Below are 26759 nucleotides of genomic sequence, written 5' to 3'. Positions count from 1 at the left end.
TAGACATACCCTGAGATTCCCTGACAAAGTATAGGCACAGAGGGGTAGCTGTGTTAGTCTGTAACTTTAAACGAGCAAGTAGTCCTGTAGCACCTGAGAGACTAACATATATATATATATATAGTATCATGAGCTTTCGTGGGCAAAACCCACTTCCTCAGATGAACAGAGGGAGCACAAGATGGTCATCCCTGGTATCAAAAAGGTTGAGCAACATGCTCTAGAGTTCCCTGTGCAAAAGGAGAGTGCCCAGGAGCTCTACTGAGTCAAAATATCTGAAGGCCAGTCCCTGCTCTCTCACTCCTGAGCTTGCCCAGCTGGCTTTAAGCTCTGATGGCAAATGGTTTGTGGGCAGCTTGTGATCTTGCACACCCTCCCCAGAAGGACTTTCTACCTCCAAGGTGCTAGAACCTTGGTTCCGTCAGTTCAGGATGGCAGAACACCAGGATGAATCCAGCCCTTTTTTCTGGTGTTTCCTTCATGCAATCTTGGATCTAAAGTCCTGAAAGTAGCGACCTGCAAAGTCCACCAGAATTTGAGTGTTAAATAAAAATTAGGGTTTATCACAAAAGTTACCTAGAATTCATTTTATAACTTAATTAATACTGTGTTAAATATAATTACGCTTATATTTCGATATACAACATCAGCCAGCTCTTGGCTGGAATATACATCTCCCTGTAAAATATGTCTCTGATAGATGTCTTCTTTCGAATACTTTGTATTTGAGGATTTTCAGATAAATTAATTTAAGATCCTCAACAATATTTCAGTTTTAACAGGATGATATTTTTGTGTGTATGATAAAAGTTCACCTTTTTTCCAGTTTTACTGGACCCTGATTTCCAGTGCATTCCTTGTAGCAAGACTCTGTCATTAGGGGAATGCCTACATAGCAACATTATTTCAAAATAACTAGTGTTATTTTGAAATAACTTAGTCCATGTCTACACAGCAGGCAGATATTTCAAAAAAATGTCGAAATACTGTCAACCTGGAGGACTTCTTACTCCGACTCCTGCAACCCTCATTGTACAGGGTATATGGAAAGTCGGAGGAAGAGTGCTCTACTTCAAAATAAGTGCTATGTAGATGCTCCCAACTTCTGAATAAGCTATTTTGAAATAATCCACACAATTGAGGTAGCTCATTTTGCATAGCTTATTTCAAATTAAGCCCTGCTGTGTAGATGCACCATAAGAAATAAATGAAGAGTGGGAAGCTGACTGCATGTTTGTTGACACTGCTTGTTTCCATTGTTCTGGAAAACAGGACAATGTTGCGTCTGTCATATATTATAAACAGGTTTTTCCAGCATTGATCACACTGCTAAAATATTTTAACACAAATCTATGCTCAAATAAAATGAGAATGTGTAGTAATGATCTGAAACCAACCATCTATTTTATGTGTACGTTAAATCAAGATATTTCCTCTTATTTTAATCCAATTTGATTTTTTTTCAAGGATAGGTTGTATCTGTTGATTCCATTCATTAATATCTTATGATATGCTTAAAAACAGACCTGAATATTTTGGTGAGAGGGTTTTTGGTTTTGTATAGCCACAGTGAATATTTAATAAGGCACAGCATACTGTCAGTGTAACTTGTTTGATAGCTCTCATTTCTGGGTCAGATAGTCATTGGTTCATGTCCTATAGAAGAACTTGGGGTCTAAGTCAGTACTGGCAAAACAGCACAGTGTTGAAAGGGAAAAGTGCTGTCCAAATGAGTTGTGAAACTGTAACCCTGTCTGCCTCTGTGTGGTGACCAGATGGAAGTTAGAGATGACATAGCATTTTTAGTCTACAATAATCCTGGTATCCTTGCTAACATTTCCATTATCAAGTAAATACATTTTGATAACCAAATTCCTGTCTGCATAAAGATATTGATGAGAGCACAGGGCTACATTTTTAAAATCCAGCACATGCAAACACTGGTAGGTGAAATATTAATACATTTTGGGCATCTAAATGGACAAAATTGTGAGTACACCCAAAAAAACCTAATTACTGCTAGACTGGAAATTATTTCTACTATATTATTACTATTGCCAACACTCAGCAAGGTAAAGTTCTTTTAACATGTGCAGTAAGTTGGACACATAGGTCCTGAGTTTCATAGGTGCTGAATATTTTCAGCTTCCATTAACATTTTTGGAGTTGTGAGTCTTTAGTGACAGTGAAAGTCATGCCCCATCTGGGTGAAGGTGGTGTGGGGAGAGAGGGATGTCCCCAATTGAGCACTTAAAACTGGACTCACTAAAATTAGTGATCACTTCTGAAAATTTAACTGCCAATGTCTCTTTCTCTCAGTTTTTCCATTTTTTAAAATGCAGGTACAAGTAACCTCCAAGGGTGTTTACTATATAAAATAAGTTTGATTAATATATTAAAACCCCCAAGGCAAATGTGTTTATGATTAGTTATTTTTATGTGACTTGTTCCTGAACCTATGTATTACACTTCAAAATAGTTGGTAATATAAGGAATTTAATTGCTTGTTTGTGCTTCAAAGCAATAATGGAAAAGTCACTTCTCCACAGAATTTGTACGAGATGATGGTTACAAGTTTTACATTCTGGACTTTGTAAATTCCGCAGTGAAAAATCTCACTTCTAAAAGAACAGTGTCCCATAGCATATTAATACTTTGGAGCAATATATAATACTTAACACATTTGTTATTCTTTCATTGGCTAATGTAATTAATTTTACTTCCTGTACAATATGTCACTTCACCAACTCTATTCTTCAGGGCTATATATTTTTCTTCCAGTACATAAGCCCAGCTGAAATATTAAAAATGGACAAGAAATAACTAACCTTTCTATGATTAGTAACCCTTCACATTGTCAAGAAATCCACTGTATTTTCAATATGCTGGAGGCAAACAGGAACTGTAATTTTTGCCTGGATTAGCAGAGGGTAAAGTTTCATCAATAAATGTCAAACACAGAGTCTTCCCTAAATTTCTTTTTATTGAATTGTATAAATTTTTCAGAAGCCCGTAAATTTGAAATGCAGCTAAACCATCTCTAAGCAAGGAAAGAGAACAAAGAAATCTCATACTGCAATATCAATATTTTAATGTTCAAGGAAGTCTTAGAAAGCTGAGAGTGGTTATATGGGGTGAACTAAAAGGCTGTCTAGTAAGTTTGATGGGTAATTTTCTGATTTTTAGGCTGAACAGAAGCTGCAGGTTTAAGTTTTCTTTTTATGCTTGTGGCTTGAGTATTATGCAGATCCCAGCTGCATAATGTATAACTAATGTTGAATTGTGTTTTACGTAAAAATCATGATTAACTTGAATACTGGAGGATTTCTCCCTGGGTGATGTAGAGCTAGTGCAAGAGGTGGTCCAGCTGATCCATAGCTGCTGAAACAGTCCTTTGGGGGACTGTGAGCATTTAGGAGAAATTATAAAAGGCTGATCCAGTGCTTTTTTGTAAGAAAAATGGTGCCAGTATTCCAGGGGAAAGTTGTTAAGCAAAAATACCCCCAAAAACCTCACCGGGGACCGAAATGCAGTCGCGGCCCCTTTAATACCTGCGTATATCGAGCGGCCTTCTGTCAGGAGCCACGCCGCCCAGGAAAATAAATGCCAATAGGTGCCGGTACACCCAAGGGGAATGCTGTTCATTTATGGTATTCAGGGAAAATAGGGGTGTACCATTACAAAAAAAGCACTGCCAGGACCAAAACCAACCCCTCCCTCAGAGCCGGGCATCCTCAGTTCCCACCCCCTATTCCAATACAACCACCACTTCCCCAGAGCCTGGCACGCAGTTCCCACATCCCAATGCTCCCACCACTCCCCCAGAGCCAGGCACCCCCAACGCTCCCCCCCCCCCCCCCCCAACCAAATTTCTCTCCCTTAGAGCCAGACACCGGAGGGACAGGACAGGTAAGGTAATCCTGCCTTAAAGTGGCTACTCCGGCACCGGCCCTGTTGCCTCAGCTCGCAGTGTGTACAGGGAGGCAGCACATGGACCAACTCCTGGCTCTCTGCTCTATGCGTCACGTGGACCTGTGCAGCGTGCTCTCCGGTGTCACCCAAACTAGCGTTGGGCCCGGGGGCAACCGCCCCCCCCCACACCTCTAGTGTTGGTTCACTGAACCCCTCCAGCCCAGCTGAGCCACCTGCTGCTTTTCACCCCCCAGCCCTGCTGAGCCACCTGCCGCTTTTCCGCCCCCCCAGCCCAGCTGAGCCACCTGCCACTTTTCCGCACCCCCAGCTTAGCTGAGCTGCCCGCCTCTTTTCTGTACCCCCCAGCCCAGCTGAGCTACCCACCACTTTTCTTCACCCCCCAGCCCAGCTGAGCTGTGCACCACTTTTCCACCTGCACAGTGCAGCTGAGCCATGTGCTACTTTTCCGCTCCAACAGTGGAGCCGCATGCAGCTTTTCAGCCCTTTCTGCCAGCCCAGCAAAGCCACGCACCTTGGCGCAAGTGCTCCCAGGGCCAGCTGGGGGCCGTGCCTGGGGAAAGCGACTGAGTGCAAGTGCTCCCAGGGCCAGGGCCAGGGCCTGTGCCAAGGGAAAGCAGTGCAAGTGCTCACAAAAAAGGTGCCAGTACGCTGTACCGGTGTGCACTGTCACATAAAAAGTACTGGGCTGGTCTAATCTGAGCTCGGAAGCTGACAGGAGAACAGAGGGCTCAGGAACAGTGGACTGCAAAGATGGCATTCACTGTTTCATGAAGCCCAACTTGTCTTAACTATAGGTTCTAGTTTAGCATTGCAGATTTTGCTTTTATTAACATGCTTTTTATGTATTGCTTGAAACCCCATAACGCCTTTTCATATATCCTTTATTCATATGTGATGTCCGTGTATACTGATTTTGTAAGAAGTTGTGTAGAAAACGTGTCATGAGTTTGAAATAACCTGAGTGAAACTCCGGATTCTTAAAGGTAGAGAATCTTCCAAACTCTGACTTGTGACTGACAGCTCCATGATAGAATGTATTGGCATAATCTCAACCACATAGCAAAGCCATGTTACAAACAGCTAAAGTATGTCTGCAAAGTGTCACATTTAATGAAGTGGTGGATAAAAAGCAGTTGTCAGAATGTTGATTAACCTAATTAGACACAATTGTGTAAAATTTCTGTCATATATTAAGATGATCTGACAATCTACAATCTTACCAGTTTTGCAAACTTCAGACCATGTTATTGGTACATCATTTTAAGTAAAATGTTTTATTTACAGTGCAGGCAAATAAAATAGTTACATAATGACAAATCTGTTTAGTTAATGCTTGTACATTGATTTCAAGATGCCAGGCATTAAGTAAGTGCTTAGTAAATATTAATATGCTTATTACTATGCTACAGGAAATACCAAAGATTTTTGTCCTGAATGATATGAAAGTATTATCTGAGTATTCTCCATTAAATGTAGGCTGAGGGAGGCTGTCACTGGTGTATCTAGAATCACAATTTAGTAAATGTTTTTGCTTTTTTAAATTCGAGAGAAATTCAACAGAACCATTTAAATTATAAATAAATATAGCTTTGTAATACTCATTACATTAGAAATCTAAACTCTATACTGTATGCAGCCCTTATATAGAATCAATATTTCAGATACAACTGATAGACTACAGAGCCTACAAACATGATTTCCCTACTGGAAAAGGTAGACCTTGTTGTTGGCACAATTTCAGCAGAGAGACAATGGATGTTTGTTCTATTATTTATATGAACTGACTGACATGGCAGATGCCATTATAATAACCCTTTTTTAAAGCATAGAAAAATAGATTTTGCTTTCTTTTAGTCATATTTACTGCAAAATACACAAAAATACTAGAATTCCCGTAATTGGAGGGGCAAGCTTTGTCAAAAATTCTCTCTTGTAATCTGTTTACAGAAAACAGAAAAGAAGTGTCTAATCAGTACATATGATTGTATAGTAGAGAAATATCATCTTCATTATAGGGGTTATTGAGGAGAAAGGATGTGTACCTTTGTACAATTTCCACTTCCTTCCCTCTATTATATTGCATATTCAGTATTCTACTCTACCTCTGCTTTCTGCTCATATCCCCTCAAAAAACAAAACAGCCTCCCCCCCCAAAAAAAACTCCACCAACCAACCAATCAAACCCATCTGTTAAAAGAATATAGTTAAGACTGCAAATTCAAGCACTAATAAATTAGTAAGTATCAGTACTAAGGCTGTCTGTGCAACCTTTATTCTGTCCTGTCCTAGGTATGTATTACGATGCAGTTTTTATTTACCCATCACGTTGTTTTTTGTACTTTAGGACACTTGCCTCATTTAGGTCTTGATTTAGGAAAGCACTTAAACATGTATGCTAATACATCCCTATTGTGGATAGCACTTAAACATATGTGGAATCTCACTGTAACTTTCTGCACCAAATCACAGAACACTAGGGACACTAAATAGATGATACAAGACATTTATCATTGGCAACCCTATGTATTTTTCACTGACTTTACTCTTAAAAATGGGTGTATCATTTTTGTTTAAACATTCTAATGAATTAAACCTGAGACAGATAAAATAGGAAAAAATTCAACCAAAATGGTTAAAGATAGAGTCAAAAACTGAAAACTATAGGCTGTAATAGAAAGGGCTGGGTAACTTTAACTAAACACTTTAATGACAGTGTTTGGTACACTAACAAAATGTTAGTATTGTTTGTAGAGCTGGAGCTGTACTCATACTTAAAGTTTCTAAGGCATTTCCTTTCTAAGCCTATATTTTCAGTTACTCAACTTTCTAAAACAGTTAGCTATTGGACTGTCATTTTTATAGGCTTTGTCTTTCTCTAAAGATGATCGTCGAGTGGATATTTTGAGGAATCCTTTTGCCATTTGAGGCTAGGCAAAAGCAAAAAAAACAAAACAACAACCAACTTTCCCCGTTTAAAAAAGCAACCTTTTTGAATAACTCTAGCTCCAAAACACTAGCTGTTGAAAATTGAAGTTAGGCAAGGAAATAGTTGTCTTGGAGGAAAAGTACTTTGTAATATAATGGTGAACACTGGATTTGATTTAACTCAGTTATGAAAAATCACAGTTGGCACCAATAAATGTTTCTTTATATCACTATTTTAAGAATGGCTCACTAACATTCTGAAGGAATGTATTTTTGTAATTGTGTACTGGACCATGTACACATTCTACAATGTACAAATCAGTCCAATACATGGAACTGTTGCATGGGCCAATCCACACTTTAAAAGTGACTCATTCAGAGTGTATTTTAAAGATGTTTCTTTTTAAAAATGCACATTTGCATGTGAACACATTCAGGGACCTCCTTAGGATGTGTGGGCCCTATGCAATACTATGAAACTGGTGCTCCTATGCCCAATGGCAGCCTGGGGTGGGGGTGGGTGATGGATGATGATTTTTTAGTGGCGTGATTTTCAAATTGAATATTTTAAAGAAAATTTTAAACTAAGGCCCTTAAACTAATACTATCACAGTAAATTCAGAAAATGACAGTCTATTCCTGGGGTTGGCAAATGCCTGTTAAAGGGCTTCATTACAACTTAATGGCTCTTTCACAGGTTCAGTATTCTGCTAATAGGTATGGCAGGCTTTTTCAATTTTAAGTTAATTTGATCTTCTCTGGAGGAAGCAGAGCCACAGAACAAGGTTAGGAAGAGCGGGGAGACATAAAGACCGAGTGGTGCCCCAAATTTTCGGGTACCCTAAGCAGCTGCATATTCTGCTTATGGTAAGGATGTCCCTGAGCCTATTGAAAGAAACAAGGCTCTGCCTGAGCTTGCCCCATCCAGGTCATACATTATAAGGTTTGTAGATTTATAGCCATCTTGTAAAATTAATAGGGTTTTTCTGTCTCAATCTATCTACCCATAGGTTCTTAATCCCAAACACAGTGTAGGTGTTTGCAAGAGAGACCACCATACTCATGCATATTTTTATTAATGCCAAACTAGTCTTAGCTAAAGAAGTCTCTAATGCAGTCTCCCTCATTCTCCCCCCCCCCCCCCCCCCCCCCCCCCCACACACACAACAAGCTTAAAAATTTCAAAGCAATTGAACTGGCATTTGTTTTCCATAGTGATATCTAGGGTTTTTTTTAAAAAAAGCTTATTTTTCTTCTTTGCGACCAGTAAACATCTTTAGATCCATCCCTAAATAGAAAACACCTGTTTTAACTTAACCTTTTATGGAAAGAATTTGATTTAAAGTGGGAACAAAGCTTTAGACAGATTAAGTCTCTGGCAGTGGAGCAATATTTGTTTTTGTCTAGATATTGGATCACTGGTGGGGGGAGGTTCTGTTTATTATATACAAAATTAAAATATTAATTTATTTGCAAATGGGGTCTGATCCAAAGCTCACTGAAGTCAGTGGGAGTCTCTTTACTCTAGTGGTGTTAGGCCCATGAAGGGTAGGCCAGAGGGCATCATGTCCAACTACAACTCAGAACAGCCTTGGAAGATTTATTACTATTTATTTGCTGGCATGCTGTGCTTCACTTAACACTTGTGCAAGAAACATGTAGCTGTGTTAAAACATATATTATGGTTAATATAACTATCAACAAAATATTTTCATTATTTAAAACTGTAGCCCTTAATGGATCAATGTGCATTTCAGACTTGATTTCAATGAAACTTAAAGGTTCTCAGTAGACTTGGGTGAAAAATTTTGTGCAAATCATTATTTTTGCTAAAAATGATTTGGGTTGACCAAAACAGTTTGTGAATTTAGATCAATTTTGGCAGAATGTGTCAATCAAGTAAAAAAAAAATTTAAATGGAAAGAAATGTCAAAATGGTTCACTTTAGCATTTTCAAAACAAAAATATTTTCATTTTTATTTCAGAAAGATGATTCAGAATTTCACTCAATTTAATGTTAAAAGCTAATAAAACCTGAAAAAAAGTAAATGAAACACTTCATTTTGGAGCAAAGAAAATGTTTTGTTTAACCTAAAAATGTTTTAAAATTTTGTTCTGACAGAAAAAAATTTTAAATCCAAAATTATTTTTGTTGTTATATATATTTCAATTTCCAAACAAAAAAGTCACAGATCCAATTTTATTCATAGAGGTCCAATTTTCAGCATTTTGCAGGATCGAGGCCTTAGTGCAGATATCTAAGAAAGCATGAGCATTATGATGATTCAAATGACATATAAGCTGACTTCTTAGTGTTGAATACATGTCTCCCAACATTCCCAATAACTAAAGCAGGATGAATCCTGCTCCACAGGCTGGAGGAGTTGCAAATAATGCCCAACCCACACTCACCCCTCAGAGATTTCTGTTCTGCTAGATTGGTTGGGCTTAGCTCCAAAATTCTGAGCCAGGCTCGAGGAACTAGGAAAGGCCCCCAGGGAGGCAGAGATGGGAGGAAGGAGCTAATAGGGTGTGCTTGGGAGAAAAGATGTAAGTGACTAGTCAACTAGTTGCTTCCCCCGATAGTCAGCTCAACTAGTTGCTTCCCCCTATTTGCTGCCTCTATCAGAGAGAGGCAGCAAGGGGGGTGGGAGCAGGAGCCAGTGTTAGGGGGAACCGGTTCCCCCCCAGCACGTCTCTGCAGGGATCAGGGGAGGCAGAGGCACAGGGGGAAATGGCACGAGCGAGGACTGTTTCAAGAGTTCTTGCACATTTCAAAAGCAGAAGTGCTGCAGGGAGCATGGCATGAGCAGGGACTCAAGCAGTCCCCACTCAACCCGTGTTCTGTATGACATCCCCCACTATGAGCAGGGAACAGGAGCCAGTGCTGGGGGGAGCCAGCCTAAATGGCAGGGGGGGATAGGGGACACTGCTGCAAAGCAGCCCCTGTGCACAGGAGGCCCAGCGGGGAGCTGTCCCTCCCCTCCCCACCCCCCACCACAGACAGGGGCTGTTGCCACGAAGCAATCCCTGTCTCATTGCACGAGAAGTAACAGTTAATCCGAGGGAAGGGGTTTCTTTTGAAATACCGCATCTACATGTGGTGAGTTAATTCGGACTAGTGGATTTTTAAAATGGTGACCGGACGCAAATATGCTAATCAAACGTGGGGTATTTAAATCCCGCGCTTCATTCGAAACTTTGGCATGCTGCATTTGCATCCCTAGTTCAGATTAGGGAGCAAGTGTAGACATTCCCTAACTGTGAATACCATCCAGTCATCAACTCCTTAATTTTTCATCTTTCTTAGTGGTAATTTAGGTAAAAGAGTGTTGTGTGTAATTATTTCTAAAACTAATGAATAAAAAGAAATTTACCAGCACAAGTGAATGCTGGGACACCTTTATATCTCAATAATAAAATCTAAGTGAGGCAAAAAACATAACAGCCAGGCCCTAAGGTACAACTGGATTTGCTCCAGGAACCTACCCTGCAATCAATATTGGCCAAACTGGACAGTCTCTATGAAAAAGGAATAATGGACACAAATCAGAAATTCAAAATGGTCATGCACAGAAACCTGTTGGGGAACATTTTAACTTGCTCGGGCACTCATTAATGGATCTAAAAGTGATCATCCTCTTACAAAGCAAATGTTGACACATTTAACCAAGGACTGAACAAAGATCTGAGCTGAATGGGCCATTATATTCAACACCCAAATGACATCAAAAGCTAAATATCTGGCACTTACAGTGCACTCTATTTGACTCATTTAGCATGGACAATTTAATTGACAAGGTTCCCCCCCCCCCTTCCCTTCCTATTTCCCCTCTTTTTCTGCTATGTATTTATACCTCTGGACCCCTTGCTCCATTCATCTGAAGAATTGAATTGTACCCACAAAAACTCATGATACTATCTACATTTCTTCAGGATTCTACATTTTTTGTTAGTCTCTAAGGTGCTGCAGGACCCATTGTTTGTTTTTTAAGTATTTTCAGTTACAGATTAACACGGCTACGCCTCTGAGAGCTTCAGAAAACATAGCTGAGAATTCAGTAGGTGGCGCTCTTTCCTCTGCCTTATTGTTGAACTAATGCCCCAGCATGAGACGTGGGCACACAGCTGCTGAAGATAACACCTGTCAGATGAGATATAAAAGAAAGCTCCTATGCTGCTTTCACAGGAATATCTTAGAAAAACAGAGGTTAGAGCTAAAAAAGTCCTATAAGGTCATTCAGTCAACCTGTCTGGCATTGTGGGATTGGTCACTACAGTTCATTTTTAGTGCTTGTCATAATTTTGTTTTATAAATCTCAAACAAAGGAGCTTTAACTACAGTACTTCCAAACAAGTTTTTCTTGATATTCAGTCTAAATGTCCCTTTTCTCAGCTTCCTCTCAGTTACTCCAGGTTATACTTTTGTGAATCACACCAAATAAATCTCTCTCTCCCTGGTTTCCAATTACAGTAACATTACTCAAGTGAGTCATCCCACTCAGACAAATTCAGAAGTGATACTTAAAGTGTTGTATCTCATATTCACTCTTGCATCCCACTCTACTTGTGTATAAAGAAGTCTACATAAATGCAAGCAAGTCTGTTGCACCATCTGACACATCATTTGTAATTTGGGTCACATGACTTCACTGGGACCTCTTCCATGAGTGACTTGGCTTGTGCTGTCATAATTTGGTCCATGGTGTTTGCAGCCATCAAATATTTATAGACCGTTTTAATGCCTACCCAAATCCATTTTCATCTTTTAGACAAGCTTTATGACTGGGTGGTTAATCTCAGTTTCCTAGTCCAATTCCCACCTGGGGTAATTACATTTTGCTTGCCCAATTTCCTTCTGTAGTTTCAGCTGAATGTTGTTAGCATTGATGGTTTTTCATGATAAATCATAGGAAAAGGACACAGTCATGGGGGAACAAAAGACCAAAGTCACAAAGTGATATTTAAAATGCTTGAAGTCTATCTCCAAGTAGAAAATGTTTAGAACAATTTATATAAGTAATAATTTAAAACCTTTTAACAGTGCTCTCCCAGTGCCTTCAGGCTCAGCCCTGCAGCAGTGCATGAATGTGGATGGAGAAAAATACTGACACTTATTCTTCAGAGCTGCTTTCCTACCTCAGACTCTGTTAAAGCAACAAGAGTGGCAGCTCCGCACAAATGCTGTTTTTACTCTGACAATGGCCAGAAGTATCTCAGAATTCATTACCTCCCCTTTTGTAGCCCCTACCATCAATGTTCCCGCTATGGTGTGTGCCGTGCACAAAAAATTCGTCCCACGCTCACCTCCTCTGGAGAGCCGCGTAGCAGCACTTACACAGCAGGCAGCTGCTTTGGCAGGAGGGGTCAGCTGAGACGGAGTGGTAAGGAAGCCATTTGGGCAGGGGGCCAGGAACTGATGCAGCCATATGGTGGGGTGTAGCCGGCCAGAGTAAGTCTAAGGTCCGACACTGGGTTCCCAAAGTACAAAATACACCACACAGGTATCTGTCAAACACAATTAGTTTATTTCTTGACAGATAACAGCTGTGCCCCATAAATGGAAGAACAATATAACAAAGAAGCGGCATATCTTACATCCCTTCCTGCAAGCCTGGGACCCTGGGTAGGCTGCGGACGAAGTGGGAGGTTGTCTCAGCTTCCGAGGCGCCGGTACCCAAAGCCCATCAGTGAGGTCCGATTTGCTAGGCTCTGAGGCAGCCTTAAATACAGTTTTCCCTGCCTTGTTTGGCAGTTTGTAAATTTCCAGGGTTTACTCATTACGTGCTGACGTAGCGCTTAGCTGTTAGTTATCGATCTGGTTCTGATCTGGATCTACTTGTTCTTTGGCCCTGTTTTTGTGATCAGTACGTTAGGGTAAACGTTTATGCATTCTTGCCCTTTACCATTATCTTTACTTGTTCTTGCTATACTGGCAACAATGCTTATCTTAAGTGGCGTATGTTCCCAAAGACTTACTTCTGGCTCATCAGATATAGGGAAAAAAGAGGGGCGGGGGAAGAATGCAGGCCTCACCGCCCCTAAACTAGCATGTACAAAGTTCTTCCTCAATTGACCACTACATGGGGGGAGGCCTGCTCCGGTGGCCAGGGCTGCCACATGGTGAAGGGGTGTCTTCTCCAGTGGCCGGCAACATGTGTGTGTTAATTGGGTGCCATGGTGGCACACATCCAAACCAGCGCACATAACCTCAACATTGGTGAACAAGTGAAAACTCACTCCGCTCATGGTTGAAAAATCTTAGAGGGAACACGGCCTAGCACTGGTCTTTATGGAGTTCTAAGTATTCTTTCTCTCTCTTATCTAGCATGCAGAGCAGGTTTTAACTTGATAACATTCAGTGAACCAATTTCATTTAGAACCTCTCTCAGAAATCATAGATTTTTTTTAGCATGAAAAATCAGAAAACCTAGACTTTCTCTCACAAACATGCACATTTAAATATGATATTCATCTTTGTTTTCTGCTCCAAATTGTTGTGTAGTGTTGGTATATCATGACTCCGTTACTTTGGAGGCGGACATGATACTTGTATGTCCCTTTAAGGCCCAAATCCTGCAAATGTGTGAGTAACTTTATGCATATGAATGGTCCCTTAAGGCTATACATTTATAGCACTACTCAGATTCTTATTCATATAAAGATACTCGTGTGTGGTTGCAGAATTGAGGTCTTAGATTATTCTTGAAGTCTTTGGAATTCCTCAGTATATAAATCCCTACTTTTTAAATCATCATTATCTTTTTAAAAAAAAAAAACTAGGCTAATGCACAACCCCAAATTCAAGGGCTCAGTCCTCTGCTGTCATGAATTTATGTTTCGTAGAGCTTGACAGAGAAGTATGGAGAAAGGTAGTTCTAAATGACCATTCTCTTCTGTTGATCCAAGGAAGGGGGGATAAAAAGTTGATGATTTTGGGGCGGGGGGGGGGCGCATCAAAACAATTGGATTTTTATTTAAATCAGATTTTGATTGTTATGTAAATTATAGCAAGTTTCTACAATAAACTGATTTAAAATAAAATCTGAATTTAATACAAAATATATTATGGCTTAAATTTATTAAAATCTCTTAAAATCAGGTTAAGCGCACCTAACTAGTACCATTATCCTTTTTTATAGCTTCTCCGTACTGAACTCTGATTGGCTTAGTTCTCAAACTATGAATACAGGTTGAACCTCTTCAGTCTAGAACTCTCTGGTCTGGAAACATCCGTCAACCGGAATCATTTTAGTTAGCTGGATGTCCACTTTTCATGGGTGTGGCCAACTTTCCCCGAGTCCTATAAAAGTTTTTTTTTACAGCTACCAGTCGTACCTCTCAGTGTTCTGTGCTTTTATTTAACTCTAACTTACCACTAAATGTCCTCTAACAGCCCAGTAAGCAATGGAAGTGCTGGTAATGCTGCTAGACAATACCAACGTCCCATGGTCCAGAAATTTCTCTTGTTTGGAACCAGTCAGATCCTGAGAATTCTGGGCTAGAGAGGCTCAACCTGTATTTATGATTCCATACACTCTATAAACTTTCTGTTCAGCTCATGAAAGCACACTAATCTCTCCAGTAACTTATAAAGATTTTATTTTGAAATAACACTCCTTAGGTCGAATTAATAAGTGGAGCATCCACACTACAAAGCCTGTTATTTTGAAATAACAGGCCGCTTATTTCTAAATCTGTTCTTCTGCTTTTCTTGAGGAATAACACTAATTTTGAAATGGTTATATCAAAATAGTGGTAGTATGGATGCTCCAGTGCCACTATTTCAAAATAACTACTTCCCAGAGTAATTCAAACTAATTGCTCCCTAGTGTTTCCTGGGGCTCTAAGTTGAGGTAGTGCATCCATATTAACAGAGATGCCTTGGACTAATTTAGGGTATGTCTACACTACAAAGTTAATTTGAACTAACGGATGTTAGTTTGAATTAACTTTGATAGGCGCTACACTAGCGTTCTGTTACTTCGAACTTAATTCGGACTAGCGGAGCGCTTAGTTCGAACTAGGTAAACCTCATTCTATGAGGACTAAGCCTAGTTCGAACTTACTAGTTCGAATTAAGGGGTGTGTAGTCCCTTAATTCGAACTAGTGGGAGGCTAGCCCTCCCCAGCTTTCCCTGGTGGCCACTCTGGCCAACACCAGGGAAACTCTATTGACCCCCTCCCGGCCCTGGACCCCTTAAAGGGGCATGGGCTGGCTACGGTGCCCGTGCCAGGTGCAAGCCTGCCAGCACCCAGCCAGCAGACCCTGCACCTGGCACGGCTCAAGCCAGCCACCCGATGCCCCCTAGCCCTCCCCCTCTTCCCGGGACCAGGCTGGCGGCTCCCGGGAGCTTGCCCAGGACCGCAAGAGGCGGGCACCCGCCTGGTCCAGTGCAGACATCGTGGAACTCATCCACGACCTCTGCACTAGGCACAGGAAAGCGGCCATCTAGGGCAGGAGAGCTGCCAGCCTGGCCACCCGGGAGCAGGTTTGCATGAAAATCAAGTTGGTCCACTGAGACCCCCGACCCTGAGCCCTGAGCTTAGAATGGCCGTACTGGGTCAGACCAAAGGTCCATCTAGCCCAATAGCCTTTCTGCCAACAGGGCCAACCCTAGTGACCCTGGAGGGGATGGACCAAAGACAGTGACCAAGCCATTTGTCTCGTGCCATCCCTCTCCAGCCTTCCACAAACTTCGGGCAGGGACATCACTCCTACCCCCTGGCTAATACCACTCCATGGACCCAACCTCCATGAATTGATCTAACTTCTCTTTAAACTCTGTTCTAGTTCTAGCCTTCACAGCCTCCTGCAGCAAGGAGTTCCACAGGTTGACTATTTGTTTTGTGAAGAAGAACTTTCTGTTATTAGTTTGAAGCCTGCTACCCATTCCTTTCCTTTGGTGTCCTCTAGTCCTTCTATTATGGGAACTAATGAAGAACTTTTCTGTATGCACCCTCTCCACCCCAGTCGTGCTTTTATAGACTTCTATCATATCCCCCCTCCATCTCCTCTTTTCTAAGCTGAAAAGTCCCAGTCTCTTTAGCCTCTCTTCATATGGGACCTGTTCCAAACCCCTCATCATTGTAGTTGCCCTCCCCTCTCCCACCCTCTCTCTTCCCCTCTCCCACCTCCTTTTCCCAGTCTCCCCCAGTTTTGTTCAATAAAGAGAGATTCTATTTTTGAACACAATTGTCCTTTATTTTGTACATCAGGAAGGGGGCCTAGGGAAGGGTAAGTGGAAGGAGGTGAGGGAGGAATGGGGTACGAGCCCCCGATGGGGAGGACTGGGCTGGCTCTGCGGGCTTCTGGGGATGGAACCTCTCCTGCAGCCCCCGAATTGCCCCCTCTCCCCAGATGGCAGCCTGCGGCAAGTGCAGCCGGTCTGATGGCCGAGTGCTGTGATGTGCCCAGTGTGGGTACTCTGGGCAATCCAAGCCAGGACTTCTTTGCAAGTGGGGCACCCCTGAGAACTGTCTGTCTGGGGTGGAGGTCGGGTCCCTTTAAGCACAGCCCTCGGCTAGCCTGAGACAGCAACTCCCCGCTCTAAGTCCTCCTCTTATGTCCTGCCGGCACTGCTTCCGGCCATCCTTAACCCCGGTTCAGGGTCCACTCTGTGTGGACATGCTGGTTCGAATTAGAAAAACGCTAATTCAAACTAGTTTTTTTAGTCTGGATGCGTTAGTTCGAATTAGCTTAGTTCGAATTAACTAATTCGAACTAAGTTAGTTCAAATTAGCGCTGTAGTGTAGACATACCCTTAGAGGCTTCCCCATAGTGAGGACATGCTATTTAGATTTTGTTGTTTCAGGAGTTAAGTTGATTTAACTTACTTTGAAATAGCCTAATGTAGACATACCCTTGGACACTAACAAAAAATATAGATAGTATCATGTGCTTTTATGTGCACAACCGTCTTGTTCAGATGACAAATATGGAGCAAGAGGCACAGGACAAATAAAAAAACATAAAAAGAATGGTATGGGGGAGGGGGAAAAACCCTTGTCAATTAAAGTGTTCATGCTAAATGAAGCTAATAGAGTGGGCTATAAGTGTCTGATACTCAGTTTTTGATGTAATTCAGCTTTTTTAATATAACAGAGCATCCATGAAATGTCTTTGTTCAGATGCTGGCTAAGTGTTGATATCTTTAACCTGAAGTACCAGGAGAGATGCCTAAACTGCTTAAGAAAATAATGCTATGACATGGGCCTCTTATAACTAGCCAGCAGTCACTCAAACCATAATTTCAAGGCTGGAGGTGAACTATGAAAACAGTGCATTTATGATGATAATTTTAAAAAAGTCATACTTTGAACTGGTGGAAGTCACTAGCTCATCACTTAGAACCAAAGTTTGTTGAAGAGCTAAACCAGTTTTTGAAAGGAGCAGCCTCTTCTGCGGACACTGGAAGAATATTTTCTTAATTTGAACTAATTCATTCAGAAATGAGAAATCAATTAGGAGTTGAAAAAAAGCAGGAAAACATGTTTTTCTCTCTCTTTCTAAGTCTATGTCTAGACTGCAGGCTTGTTTCAGAAGAAGCTTTCCAAAAGAGATCTTCTGGAAAAACTTCTTCCGAAAGAGAACATCCACACTGCAAAAGCGCATAAAAAAAAATGATCTGCTTTTTCGAAGGATAGCAGCCACACTGAATGGACACTATCTCGCATTTCAGCTGTGATTACTATGAATGGATCTGTGCTTTTTCCTCTTTCCTCTTCTTTAAAAAGAACTCCCTCTTCCCTGTCCACACATGCCTTTTTCCAAAGGTACGTCTACACTGTGAGTTTTTTCCACGATGGAGGTATCCCGGAAAAACTCCACCACATCCAGGGAACGCGTTTCCTCTTCCGCTTCTTTTTGCAGAAGTGCAAAAATGCTTTTTCGGAAGCTCTGTCTTCTTCATTCTATGAGGAAGAAGGGATCTTCTGAAAAAGGGGGATTTTCCAAAATTTGGCCCAGTGTAGTCGGGCCAAATTTTGGAAAAGCCTCTTCTGGAAAAAAATTGGAAAAAGCTATGCAAAATGTAGAGTACATTTTGCGTAGCTTTTTCCGGAAAAAAAAGCTGTAGTGTAGACCTAGACCAAAAGAGCTCTTTGGGAAAAAGGCTTCTTCCTCATAGAATGAGGATTACCAATGTTGGAAAAACCCCTCTGTTCTTTTGATTTTCTTTCAGAAGAACGTGATTGCAGTGTGGACATAATTGAAGTATTTTCAGAAAAATAGATATATACTAGCTTTAAAAATTGAGAGACCATCTAAGTAACTTAGGAGACTATTGACTCATTTTCAATACATTTCATAAAGAGGAATTTAATCTTCAGTTGCCTTTATTTAGGCATATTTGAAAATTTTCCCAGGCTGACCCAAACTAATCAGTTAATTCACTCACTACATTTAATTCAGCTCATTCCTTTAATAAATTGTGTAGTTTCAAATGTAAAGCATATTATGATAGAAGAAATTTCTGTATCCAAAACATTAGAGTTGTTTAGTTTAATAAAAATTAATGTCATATGCTGTTTTGTGTTTTTAATTAAAGTGTGTTATACCGTGTTACTATCCTAATGGTCCTTGACACAAATCATGAGCATAAAGTTAATTATCTAGCACATAAACACTATGGCATTCAGCATTTTCCAACATACTAATAATGTACAATTAATAAGTATCTGAAAAATATTAAACTTATATAATTACCCAAATAAAAATACATACTTAACTTCTTAGACAGCAAAAAGGTATACTAAATCTAGTGTAAAAGTTATATTTTTTGTTGTAAATGAAAATTTGTAATGATTATAACTAATGAGAATGCACTTTTCTTAGAAAATAAGTGAAATACAAATGGAAAAGTTGATTTAAAAATTGTTATTTAAATTAAGGTTTTCCATTTGGTGATTTAAATCAGTCTGCCCTGGTCCTGATATAGCTGGGGACCAAAACAGCCCCTACCATATTTAGAACAATCTAGTGCTGCTCCAAATTATGCCACCTGCCATAGTTTCATAGGAATTGTTTTGTTGGCTGAAGGTCAGGCAAAGTGCCATGCACTCTGGCAACCCCCTCCTATACCTTATTCATAAAATGTAGGAGAAGAGGAGGCAAGAACAAGTGACACAGAGCTGACATTAGAACCAGTCCCCAACTCCAGAAGAGTCAGGCCTGATACCCTCCTTTCATCTTTAATATTTTTATTGTGATAAGCACAGTGCAAACACAATTAAAAACAATCTCTGCCCTAGTGAGCATTCAGTCTAGTACAAAACATGGCAGTGAATTTGTCAGAGCTGGAACTGGTATTATTTAGGGCTACCAAGCTTCTATTCAATGGGAACAACTTTAAATTCTATGCACAATAGTGATCAACAGGTGAAAGGCTCTAAATGCTTCCATATGTTCATAATGACCTATAATCTCCACAAGACCTAAGTTAAATCAATTAAAAACAGCATGTAAACATGTCCATTAAATGTGGAAATATAGTCCTATCAGCCTGACATCAATCCTGGTCAAGACAATGGAATGGCTTATATAGGAGTCAGTCAATAAAGAATTACTGAGGGTAATGTTATTAATGCAATCAACATGAATTAATAGGAAACACACACACTTTTGGGTCGGGACACCCATGATTTCAACACCATGAAATTTCAGATTTAAATACCCAAGACCATGAAATTTATGATTTTTAAAACCTTATGACCATAAAATTGACCAAAATGCACTGTGAATTTGGTAGGGCCCAAATTATGCATCAAAATATTTTTCACCACATACTAGCTTGCAGAACTGGTGCATGTACATATTTCAAACATAGAGTTAATATGAGCACATATTCTGGAAGATCCTCATGTTCATGGAACCATCCATTCATCCCTGGGATGCAGATTACTCCTGTTCAGAAATGGGAGAACATATGAACAGCCATACTGGGTTCGATCAAAGGTCTGTCTAGCCCAGTATCCTGTCTTCCAACAGTGGCCAATGCCAGATTTCCCAGAGGGATCAGCACAAAATTGGTGCAATGCCTCCATTATCAAGTAAGAGGCAGTATTATTTCTGGGGCTGTAAGCTGTACCCCAGAATGTCCCTCAGTGGTTTTCTTACCCTTTTTGAGCTGCGCACTTTGCCAATTTTCAGGGATTTAGGAGTTGTTTCTATTAGGGTAAGAAATGAATAATGGACTCAGGGATTTTGGGGGCAATTCTGTTTATTTACAAAGAATAAAAAATCATGTTTCTCTGAACACAGTAAGAATAAAAAAAATAGGAGACAGATTCATTGTGCATAGTCACAAGTTTATTTTAGCTAAGGTATTGCCCACAAATTCTCTTAACTTTTTCTAAGAGAAAGCTCCTTTAAGCAGTCTCTTGAGCTTCCTTGCTGCTTTTTCTTTATATGTGATGTTTCAGTGGCTTCTCTCTGTACACTCATACACATCCATCAGTACGCTAGTATCCTACCTCCTGCATTTGCAATCAGAAGTCAGGGAAAATCCCTCAACCTGCATAGCTGAACTCCTACTCAACCTTGCCATGTGCCTGTGTTTTGACTGGTATTTCCTATTGTTTCAATTACCTATTCTTTAAAGGAGCTGGATTTCTTATTAAATTTATCCTGAATGTAGTCAGCTGTTCTCATCACCATCACAGAGGTTTCACCCAACCCCTAGCATAGTTGTTTCCATTATGATCTGTGGGATCTGTGAAAAGACCTCTCCATGTGTTGGTTTAATTGAGGAACAGAATGCCTCACTTCTGTTGTGACATTTTCCTGTGTGTGCTCAGGAGCATAAGAAACCTGATTTTGTCACATGTACAACACACAACTAACAGTATATGTAAAACATCTCTTTATTTTAGAGTTTTAGTAACAGCTGGCTTTGAAATGTTCTTAGCCTATTGACTACATTCCCCAACTGTGGTCCTTTCAAGAAGGCTGCCCAATTGCTCCTGGAGGTTACAGAGCATATATTCTCTAATTTGCAAAATACTTTATGTGGTACCATTTTAACCTCTTAACCCATTTTTCACTGGGAGGGAAAGTGTATAAATGTAAGCAAAATAATAAATAATCTCTTCAAATATTAATAAGCTCAACTGTGAGCACTTAAAAACAATGTGTGAGTTCTGTACACAGGATGGTGCTTTAAGAATGTTGAATTCTTGCTGTATTTTAGCTCAAGTTTTTAAAAGGAGTCTGTAAGTTTTCAGTAGTCTTTGCTGTTTTCATGTGCCAAAATAAAGTCTTTGTTGTTCTGTTCTATGTCTTCTTTATACCATATGACAAATGAGCCACAATAACAGAGGCAGCATGTGCTAATAAAGAAATGTTGTTAGTTATTCAATATTTCACACAACTGTAAAAAGTGCTTGAAATCCTAAAAGAGTGTCTGCATGAAGTATTCTTAGGACCTATATTTTCATTGCATTTGCATTTTAAGACTGTTTTAACCAGCTCACACGTATTGTTCCAAATCCTGCAGGAAGACAGATAAGACACCAGGAATGTGGTTTCAGTAAACTTCAGTTTTATTAATACATCTTGGAACTATCCAGCAATAACTCTCATTCTGTGCAGATCATCTCTCTTTTGAAATCTGTTCCACCTGGTGGGGGGCTGCCCATTATCCTGGTCCTAGTATCTGGGACTCCGCTGCTCTCCACTCATAAAGGGCTGACAGGGATGAGAAAGAAGATTTTCTCCTAGCTTTTCCAGATATTAAGAACTCCAACCCCGTTCTATACCTTCTTTAGGTGATGCCTTCTCCTAATCTGCTTCCCATTCTAGTATATCAGGGAACTGAATGTACTACTGAACAATTAACTGCATTGGGCATCTGCAGGCTATGACAAAATGAATTTTACAACTTTAACTACCTATTGGCTCCCTGGACTGCTGAGAGGAAAGTAACTCCAGTTGCATGTGTAACTCCAGTTTATGTCAATGAGACTTTCATGCATGATCAAAAGGAAAATTAAAGCTCCTGAGGAAGGAGCTTTTCACTGACAATCAGTATTATGGCAGCTCTGGGTGGGCTTTGCATCTAACTCATTGCATCTAAAAGACTGAATTTTGCATTTATTCCCTTTTGTTCTGGCAGATCCATTTCTTTTGAAGAGCAGTGCAAATAATTGTCACTTTTTCCAGAACTAATATCGCTACCACTCCCTTGTTCAGCTGATAGAGATTTTATAAGGGTTGTTTTGTAAACATTTCTTACCTAGTATTCCTCTTACTCTCCATAGCTGCCCTTCCCAGGCTTTGCACATCCCCATTTTGTAACATGCTTAGACTTAACCAGGTGGTGACCTAAAACCTAGTGTCCTCTCCTTAGATCTGTGCTGGTGAATAGCATATCTTGGTGCCTTTTTACTACTGAATTAATCTTTTTGGTTCAGGTAAAGCAAAATAAAGTAAACAAAATCAATTAAAGCAAAATAAAAATAAACAAGTTATACTTCCAAAAAACAGGAGTGGGGGAAGAACCAGAAAGTCATCTTTGGGTTGACCATCTATTTATGTAAATAATTTTACCTCATTATTTATTATTGTTTCTTTATATTTCCAGGGCTACAGCTACTCACAGGGGGCAAGTTATATTCAAGGATGCCTTAGCACAGCAGTTGTGTGAACAGGGAGGTGAGAGCTATTGCATTTTAAAATGTAATGCTAAATGTGCTTTCTACATTTTAATTCCTATCAGTGCTATTCATCATGAAAGGATGCTATTTCACTGATCATAGAAAATGCAGTTAGGATATGTTTTATATCCTCAAGCCAGTTACCCTTGTATATTTGCACCCTCTTATGAGTGATCAGGATTTCATATGTAGGTTAGGTCCCTGTTGTCAAACAAGAAGGGACATAAACATTAAAATAAACCATATTCTAAGAATACTCTGAAACTTTTTAAACATGTCTAACCTCTATTTTGTCAGAAATGCAAGTTGAATTACAATGACTATTAACTGTAAAAAAAGTGCAATTGGCCTATAGCTAAAGTTTCATTTATCATTGATTTAAAATGTATCTTTGTAAAGAAATTGCTTTCTCATTTTGCAAAAGTAGGTCATCCGATTTCTGCTAGTCAGCTATAACATTTGATCATTTTTAAAGCTAAACAGGAGTGTTTGAAGTATACTAACTTCTTCAAAAATCAGATTGTTGCTATAGGTTATCATATAAATTCTTTTGATGAATGATCAGAAAATAAATCTTATATTGTGAAAGTGCATCTATAAACAGGCCATACTACACTGAACATACTTCATTAAAACACTAGATGCTGAAGACAGCATTCATCATTTATGGTAGAAAAACTAAGGAATTTTTTCATTTAAACTGACTCAGAATTTTATGTCTTCATTCCCCAAAATCCCATTTCCATGCTAGAAGAGACAACGGAACACAGGCCAAAAAGCAACTCTGTGGTCAGTCCTAAAGAAATATTGCAAAATCAGAGATGCATCATGCAGATTCATAAATAAGGGGAAGTCCCACAAAATAACACCTGTCAGGGCTGTTCCCCACACTGGCACTTCAAGGGTTTGTCTAGACAGCTTTCCTTTTCTGCAAGAGGAAATGCAAATAAAGTGCTAATTAGCATATTTTCACACTTCATTTGCATCTCCTCTTCCGACCCTTTTTGCGGAAGAGGTTTTTTCGCCAAAAATGTAGTCTAGACGCAGCTTTGTTGTGGAAAAAACCCTTTTTCAAAAGAACCTGTATTCCTCAAAAAATGAGGTTTACAGGGTCTTTCAAAAAAGGGGAGGTTTGCAAAAAAGCTGCGGATAGACTGCGTTTTTTGGCAAAAAAAACCTCTTCCACAAAAAGGGTCAGAAGAGGAGATGTAAATGAAGTGTGAGAATATGCTAATCAACACTTCATTTGCATTTCCTCTTTCGGAAGAGGAAAGCAGTCTAGATGTACCCCTTGTGCAGAAGATGGGGTCCCACAATGACTTAAAATATACCTTGTCTCTACAGGCTCTGGTTACAAAAACTCCCCCAGAGTCACAGATTCACTGACTTTGGGGGAGGAGAGGAAGCTGTCATCATCAAGTGATTTTATCTCTAAAACCAGGGGCGAACACTTGAATTCTCACCCAGGGTGCCCCAAAAGAGCTTGAAAAAAAAGAAAAGAGAAAAGCTGCAGTCTCTGGTAGCTGACTGCCCAGCCTCAGGCAGGCAAATCCACACACACACAGACTCTGTTACTCTCCAGGACACAAGAATCAAATCATCATCTTAAAAAAGTGATTTTTATTACAAAACAAAAGATATACTTAATAAAGCATACTTGGCTGCAAGATGTTACAGAGCAACTAAGGAAAACAAAACACAGAGAAAATCTCTGGGAACAGTTCTTAGAAGGTAAATGGGGAGGCATAAATTCACACCGAGCAATTCAAACCAAACCACAAAATAGAGAAAAATACCCTGATTACTACCAGATTCACTTTTCCCCCTTTATTTATTCATGATCTTCTCTTTATACAGTTCACTTTCATGCCCTGAATTCTTTGGAGGTATGGTAGCCCTGACTGGGTTTAAATCATTCTGGGTATGTCTAGACTGCATTCCTCTGTTGGCAGCTAATTTGCATAAACATGGCCACCTCATTTTTCCGACTCAGCACTTTGTTGGCAAAAAGCAGTAGTGTAGAGGGGGATCTGTCAAGAAAGAAAGCCTTTTTCGACAGATCCCTTATGCCTCCTGCAAGGAGGTTTACAGGATCTGTCGACAAAGTGCTGAGTCAGCAAAATGCAGCGGACATTTTTGTGCAAATTAGGCATGGGATATTTAAATCCCTGCCTCATTTGCAGTGTTGACTTGCCTAATCTGCATCCCTCTGCTGACAGAGGGATACAGTCTAGACATACCCTCTGTGTCTCACCATTCCTGGTTTAACTCTCCCTCACAAAGAAAGCAAGCAAGGTATCTATATCCAATTCAAATTTCAGCACTCTATCTTGACTTATTCTTTCTGGCCCCTTGCCAATACCCTTGCTATCTACCTGAGTCCAACCCCTTAGTCACTGGGTACTGCTGGCCAGCAATCCTCCTATCCATTACAATGCCCTTGAAGCATCAGACAGAAGTGCAGGTATTTTTTATGAGTTTGGGAATGTTTTATATTCAGCTTTTTATAGGAAGATGCAGTTGAATATTTGATCAAGAGAATGAAACAAACAGAATTCAGCTGCAGTGGTAGAGTTATGAAGGTTCTGAAAGGGGGAGACTAGAAACATTAATTATGATGGGGCAGAAAATGGGAAGCAACCAGATGGATTCAAAGAGAAGGATGACATTGTCATAATGATGAGCTGGGAAGTTGGTCTTCGCAGCTGCCTTTTGATTAACTACAAGAATTATGACTGGAGATGTTGGGGAAGCCATATTAAATTTATTATTTTTGTTGTTCTCATTGTAGCACCGAGGAGTCATAGTTATGAACCAGAAGCCCATTATGCTAGGTGCTGTACAAAACGTATAGTAATCAAGATGGGAGATGATGAAAGGCTGGTTCAGAGTTTTCACTATGAGAAAAGAAAGCAAAGTTTGAATTTTGGAAATGTGGGTGAAGAATTGAGAAGATCTAGACATGGCCTTCATGTGCAGGGCAAGAGAAAGGGGGAGTTGCAGGAGGCTGGTAAGGTCCTGTTGTTTTGAACAGAACAGAATTTCACGGAGGTAGCTCTGGAGTACAGTTCTGGATATCTTATATTTGAGCTGGCAGTGCAACCGCTAGATGAAGACTCAGAGGCATGAGCTGAGATATGAATTTGGATGGTGTCATAGCAGTGTTACCGCTAAGATTTTCCATCCATGAGAGGAATGAGTTTTGTCTTGTGCACCAATATTGAGGTCATGTGCACTTATTCGGATGTGTGCCACCATGGCACCCAAGTTATTAATAAATATCTTATATATGGAAAGTCAGGGGCCTCATCCAGAATCAAATCACAGATGGTAGAACGGGGGATGAAATATTGTTCATTGTTTTCAGGAACGGGTCAATTTCAAGTAATTTTTCAACTTGTAAAAATTATGAAAAAGTTTTGAAATTATCAGAATGTTCTTTTGACCTTTTCTAGATACAAAACTCCAATCTTCTGGTACAGAACAACTTTTCATTTCAATTTTAAGTGAAGTATAGTAAAACAGTGAAAAAATACACAATGATAAAAACAAAACATTTGGAAATCATGAAAACAAAAGTTTCAACTGACTCAGAATTGGGGGTTGGAGGTCTCCAGATTTTTGGCTTGAGAAGTTTCAGATTTCTCTTTTCATCCTGATTCGGAACATGAACATTTTCAGATACTTCAAATTTTCATGGGACAAAAAAACCCATTTCATGCCCAGCTCCAATGGATGGTAACAGTTTTATTATCCACCTTGCATTACACAAGATAAATCTAAAAGCATGATCTCTTAAAAAGACATCATCCTAAACCCCTCTAAACTGCCTATTTATAGCTAATGAGATAGAAATTAAATATACATTTGTCTCACATTTTCCCCTTGGCTTTTATGTGTGTAGTCTCTCCCTGCTCATCATAACAGGGACCTTAGGATTCAATGCTCCTGGAGTATTCCCTTTCTCCCATTCAGTTGAGATACTCCTGCCTAATGACCATGTAAGCAAATTAAAATCAGGTCAGGTAAAATCTGTAATACAGACTCATTCATTGCAGATTATCTCTTTATTGGTTTTCACTGTGTTTTAAACTGGAGATATAAAGGCAAATTCATCCCAGGTGTAATACAATCTCATAACCGTGAAGTTATTACCAGTGTTTAATTTGGCCCATAATATTCCCTTCTGCATACTGAAAATTATAGAGGTAGAGATCATAGAATCATAGAACACTAGAACTGGACGG

The 26759-nt window shown here is 39.9% G+C and overlaps 1 protein-coding gene across 1 annotated transcript in view; it reads left to right on the top strand.

Annotated features, from left to right (window-relative positions):
- Window positions 1–26759, top strand: part of RELN (reelin) — a 491382-nt gene that overhangs the window by 187127 nt on the left and 277496 nt on the right. Inside the window, exon 4 of the mRNA XM_006137543.3 lies at window positions 22440–22510. Within this exon, the coding sequence (XP_006137605.2) occupies window positions 22440–22510 (71 nt within the window). The remainder of the gene's footprint in view (window positions 1–22439; window positions 22511–26759) is intronic.

This window comes from Pelodiscus sinensis, chromosome 1, assembly GCF_049634645.1.
Source record: "Pelodiscus sinensis isolate JC-2024 chromosome 1, ASM4963464v1, whole genome shotgun sequence".
In the NCBI taxonomy this organism is placed as follows: Eukaryota; Metazoa; Chordata; order Testudines; family Trionychidae; genus Pelodiscus; species Pelodiscus sinensis.
This window is presented reverse-complemented; position numbering and strand designations above follow the sequence as displayed.